This window comes from Anopheles ziemanni, chromosome 2 (genome assembly GCF_943734765.1).
Source record: "Anopheles ziemanni chromosome 2, idAnoZiCoDA_A2_x.2, whole genome shotgun sequence".
NCBI classification, from domain to species: Eukaryota; Metazoa; Arthropoda; class Insecta; order Diptera; family Culicidae; genus Anopheles; species Anopheles ziemanni.
The window spans coordinates 79,418,953-79,424,952 of NC_080705.1; the positions used below are offsets into that span (position 1 = coordinate 79,418,953).

General features: G+C 42.9%; 1 protein-coding gene across 1 annotated transcript in view; it reads right to left on the reverse strand.

Moving 5' to 3' along the window:
• Nucleotides 1–1,818, reverse strand: part of LOC131294456 (uncharacterized) — a 112,590-nt gene extending 110,772 nt beyond the window's left edge. The window contains exon 1 of the mRNA XM_058322503.1: nt 1,815–1,818. Coding sequence (XP_058178486.1) covers nt 1,815–1,818 — 4 coding nt within the window. The remainder of the gene's footprint in view (nt 1–1,814) is intronic.
• Between the last annotated feature and the right edge of the window lie 4,182 nt (nt 1,819–6,000).

The following is a 6,000-nucleotide window of genomic DNA, read 5'->3' on the forward strand; positions in this document are numbered from 1 at the left end:
CCCGGCCAGGTTGTAAAATCAGTTAGCATCAATAAACTTCCTGCACCGCTTCCACCCGGGACCGTGCCGGCCGCCCGGAACGACTGATGGACGACGGTGAAGTGAAGTTGGGTAGATGTGTGTCGAATCGCTTCTTCAGTCGATGGCCTGGTTTTCCAGCCATCGTTCCCGGTCCCGGAACACGATACTCGACCGCGCAACTGCACTGATGGACAACGTCCTGTACCTTGAGGGGCGGAGTGATGCTGAACGGATGGACGAGGCGAGGGCGAACAAACTATCTGCCAATTGCACACCGGGTGCTGTTCTATATGTAGTTCTCCGTGCAATTCTCTATCCTTTCGAGAGGTAAATTTCGAAAGGTAGATCAACAAACCGCTGTGAAGGTAAACTACGGTAGAAAACGTCCAATAAAATACCGCCCCAAACTAGAAACGAATTCAGACACACTTCAGCATGGTTTTGATGTTTATCGCTTCACTTTCGCGACTACGAGTAAAATCGATTTTATACATTTTAGATTTAGGTAGCTCTTGAGACAATTAAACAAACGAAATATGACAGAAACAACACTTAGTCACAAGAAAAGATACGATCGGTGGTTAATTTATTAGATTTTGTTTGATATCAACATAAGTAAAATGTATTTTAACATAAGAGAAATGTACATATTTATCTTGATTAACATTTCAATCCGAAGAATGTTCTATTATTCACTCTCCTATGAAGAAAGTTTACCATACTAGTAATGTCACCATATATTCATACAAACAATTCCCACTACGATACGGAAAGGGATAACCATTTCAGCCACAAACACACACCGCTGTCCAATCGTTGTCGGAAATTTATGTCCCGATACCGATCGCATCTTAACGATGAGCGGCCACCCACTCCAGCCTTCCGCTGCAAACCGGCAAGATACGAAAAAGATAACTCTGTCAACTGGCTGAAGCAACCCAGGTTCCCGTTTCATTTCGGAGCGAAATTTTCGTCGAGAACGGAGCCCCGTAGGTCGGTAGTCACTTATTAAAAATAAGACATTCCCTTGCAGGTCACGTACGGCGCGCTGTGGCAGAGAGAAGGCCGATCGTGTCATTCGTTTCGTATCCGGCGTTTCGGCTGCTCCTTGAAGGATCCCGAAAAAGGGAGTAACGCTCCACGGAGTTGTCCTCGGAAGCGGTGGCGGCGTCGCGCACCAATATTTGCGCCCGGTCGATAGCCCGTGCCCGTGATAAACGTGCATAGTTTTCCTTAGTGAAAACGCAAACGAATGAGCTAGGCCGTCCCGCCACCGTCCTTCCCTGTTTCCTTGTTTCGCTTGGGCAAAGATTGTCCACTTCAAATCGGAGGGTCTAAGGTTGTTCTCGGAAGACTAGGCCTTAGGCATTGCTAGCAACCAGCTTTCTCCTGCGCGCCACTTTTCCTCCACTCAGCGAGAGCTATAATTAAAACTTTCCGACCCACCCAAACCTCCCGATGGCAACCGCTACCCTCCACCGGCCGCCAACCGAGCATGCGAAACTGCGTCGCGAGCCGAATACATTCGCAACGCAAATTAGCCAGCAAGAGCTGACCGGGCGACCAGGGACCGAAAAAGGAAGCGAAACATACCACTTCCCCACTCCACTGCTGTCCGGAAGCCGGCTTTTCCGAAGGGCCAGTTCCATTCGATGGACTTCGGAATGCCCGGAACGACGCTAGGCTGAAGCTGTAGGCAATCATCACGAATATGATAATTGAATCTAGGCGCGCCGGGAGTGAAGCTTCGGCAGCAGATCTGCTACCAGTGGAAAGAAAACAAGCGAACTCACCCATGGCGAGGAGTTTCAACTGGGAGAACCGCAGCCGAATTTCCGGCCTCCGCGAAAACCGACTCCGGTACGGTACGAGATTAAATAAAAATCGGGAAACTGTCGTTATCCCTAATGCAATGCTTCGTTTCGGATTCGAGTTAGTTTTATTTTTTCACTTTACTTCCGTTCCGCTCTTTTTTTATTCGACGAGAACGGTATGAGTTTATTCAATTTTAGTCAACTCCTCAGAAGCCCGTTCAAACAAAGGGAAGAAAAAATTCGATACCGGGAAATGTACGTGCTTTCGCATAGTGAGTATTATCTGAGGGGGAGTCTAAAAAGTCTCTCAACCGCATCCCGTTTATGGCGGAGTAAGTGCAAAATCAAATCCAAATGGCCGGCACACCGGGAAATAGCACACCCCCCACGAAAAGCCGAAAGTTCATTTGCAATCACGATCAAAAACTTGTGGTAATTATTCTGGTTGATGAAATACGCCTTCAATAAATATTCGTCACAAAAAGTTTAACTTTAAATTATGTTTAATGTTTTCGTTATCCTTTTTGCCAGCTCCTGCAACATCCCCAAGGTATGGTAAAACGTATGACAAGCACGCACAAGTTCAACCTACGAATACAACAATCCCGTCACCACTAAAAAAAGTGCTGTTGCATCGTCGTAAACTTTGTCTAATGCTGACTAAGATGAATGGAAAATGACAGCGGATGTCGTTCTATCTACTAAATTGAGAAAAGCTATTATTTTTAGGTACAATAAAAACAACCCTTGCACCCTCTATGTTTTGCAGCGAAAATAGCGCTCCACAGTAAATGCTTCACTCCAAAGAGGAAGGCCTTTTTCAACGGTGACAAATCGGAGATATAGTTTACAAATTAAATTCCTTTCTATAGGGTACCAGATGTACGAAAGAGCTGATCATTTTGCAAATGGTAAAAAATACTGGTAAAATACAAAATCAATAGTGGTATAATACAAATGGTAAAATACAAAATCTTTGCTTTCTTCGAGATCTTCGAGATCAAACCAAAATTATTTTCGTTAAAAATAGAAATACAATGTAGAAATACTTTAATAGTTCCCAACCACAATATTTATTAACATAAGAATCTCTCTCCCTGATCCATGAACTCATTTCAGTCAGCCTATTTTTCTTTTCGCGGTTTTTATCCATCTGTGCAACATACTAGGAAAACTGCGGCTGTATTCCATTTTTTCGCCTAAAATATAAGACACATACATGCTGAAAAAGTTGAAACTTCGTAACATACTCCTTTAAAATGGTCCATAGTTCACGACTAGCCTAACCACAAACCTCTAAAAAGAATGGCTCGCATCCAATATGAAATTTTTCTTCTCCCATTAATCGTGCTCCCCTTGCAATAGACCCCATGTCCTTCAGATGACGACGATAAAATCTAAATATGGTGTCTGTTCAGCAGAGAAAATGTTTCCAAAACACCGAATATTTAATTAATTAAAATTTTGTGTTTGGATAAACACTATTTGCTGTAGGTACGGCATCGTCTTTTATTATTAATGGAACTATCTAATTAATTGCTTCTAACTTAAAACTACCCACCACCTTCTTTCATACCCTGCCACAATCGGCAATAAATGCATTAATAAGAAATTAAACGCATAAATTACGTCCACATTGATTTACAGTGCTGGACGAAGGAAATATACAACAAAAAAAATACTTTCATTTAACAAATTCTGCCGCCTCCCGGAAGGGACGCTAAACAGCTCAACCTAAACGAAAACGGCCAGTAGTTTTCCCAGTCATCCCAGTGTGGTATTTTCACTGCACTATCGTTCACCGCTGCTTCTTCGCCCTTTATTTACCTTTCCACACTTCCACACCACAATGACGGAAAACGGAAACAACGGAGTCCTGCGAGCAGTGCAATGAAAGGCGAGAACCGAGCGACAAAAAAAACAGGACACAGTTCCAACACGGAACACCAGTTAGCCACTTGCCTGTCGCGTTCCACTAATTATGACTTTGTGCGGTTTGCTTTACTCCAACCAGGCCCGTCGTCGGTGAGCCGATGGTTAGTTTCCACTTTCCTACTTCGGTTGGCGCTTCCGGTGAAGCCAACACTCGGCCATGTGCTACAAGCGGCCCTTCAGTCATTGTTACATCCAGCAACCGCTGCAAACTCACAAAAAAAGGGGCTAGTCTGTTGCAGTTCAATTTTAAAAGGACTCTAGCTGGACCGGGTCCTACTGTGGCAGCGAAAGAAAGTGAGCACTCGGAACAGAGGATTTTCCACAAACATGGTCCCTACACGTCCCTGCACACGCTGGTCTTTTTAGGTTTCGCGCTATTTTAAACTCAGCACCGTCGGAGCTGCATACGATACGGATGTGGAACAGAACTAGGTCCTGTTGTTCGCAATGTTTGCCAATGGCGGAAAGGCAAGGATAACGGAAATACAAGGATATCATTTCCAGCTCATCCTTGCGTATCTTTCCATAGCTCCCCGGCCCACGGTGGGGTTGTATTTTTGAATACAAAAATCGGCCAGCTAGCCATTGAAAAGGACGGTGAGGCGGTCACCTTTCTCTAGCCGTTCCAGTTTGCTTTCAATCGACCACAGAATACCGCCACAACTCCCCTGGATGGCCGGTTCGACCGCAAACTCGGAACCGGGGAAAACGCTCCTTTGGTCAGCGTTGAACTTCATCGTTGTTGTAGTTGTCGTCGTCGCTTTTTGTGGGTTTGGTGGTGATAAATGGAAACAGGGTTGTTATTTTATTAATTTGTTGAAAGGCATACGAACCGCAAGCAACACTTTCCGGACCCGGTTCAGTTGGTTTGAGAGGATTCTCTTTTTATTTATGTGTACCCCCGGGGGGGTAACCCACTTTCAACTACACCGACTAGAGGATATGACGATTTTTTAAACGATGTAACTGTCAATAATTTATTACTTTAAGGCTTTCATAATACCATACAAATCACTTTTTCAAAGCTCTTCAATATTTTCACAAAGAAGGTAAAAAACAGTCCTAAAAAATGTTTTTATTTGCTTACTAGATAGCTTCACTTCAACTTGCAAAGGATCCGTAAGGAAGAGAGAAGAAAACATAAAAGTCTTAGATAAAGAGTGAGATATCGTAAGCAGTAATCGTTGTCCATAATTGAGGCACATTAAAAAACTCTTACGGTCAACTATCGGTCGCTTCGATGGCACGCTTGCCCATGCCGTTACGGACAATTTATGATAGGCCATAGGACTAATAAACAAGAGGGCTTCATAAATAACAGCATGAAGGACACACAAGAGCCGTAGCAGTTTACATCTCGAAAGGCGGCGTTCCGGGGTCAGTCGATGGGAATTTTATTCCAATTGCCCATGGAATCTAAGGACCTGGATGCGTTGATGTATGTGTGCTTGTTAATCGGCATAGTGCTTGAACATTACATCCAAACTATTATCAATTTCCTAGCTCACGCTTCATTTGACAAATGTTGGAGATAAGTTGAACGTATCACGTCACATTACCGTTTGATATGGATCATAAATAGCACACTTTCCATGAGTTCACCCGTCATCCCAGATAAATTACTTAATTGAAATTGAAGAGCAAACACAATTTTGTAAATCTCTTCTGGGAATCATCACACACTAAACTCCGAACAATACCATAGCAGCTGAAAATATATTCTCAAACCCAGCATCAGCCCTCCAGCATGAGGAAAATCGCACCGTCTCTGCAAGCATCAATTAAATATTTACCCCTTTCGTAACCGTTAACTCAAAATATGTCCCTACGCGCCTGAAATATATCGCCGCCACATCGTCGAGGCAAAGCTGGGCTCAGATTCCGTCGTTACTTTGAGTAAATCGCGATAATCAGCGCGATGAGGTACGCACTATGGGAGGTGTTATCTGTTTAACTTATAACATTTATTAAATGATTAGATGTTAATGAAAGTCATAAAGATGTTTATGAAAAATGAATACAAAATCCATCAAAATATAAAGTTTTTTAATTATTCCAATTTTTGAAAGCAAATGAACTTGCTCGAAAATTTAAAAAATAAACTCAAACCAAAAAAATTAACCGGAAAATTAAAAACTCAAAATCTCGCTAATTTCCCTAAGTTTCATAGTTTATCAGTGCCAATACCAATGGGGTAAAATATCAGTAACTCCATGAGGATTCCCAAATT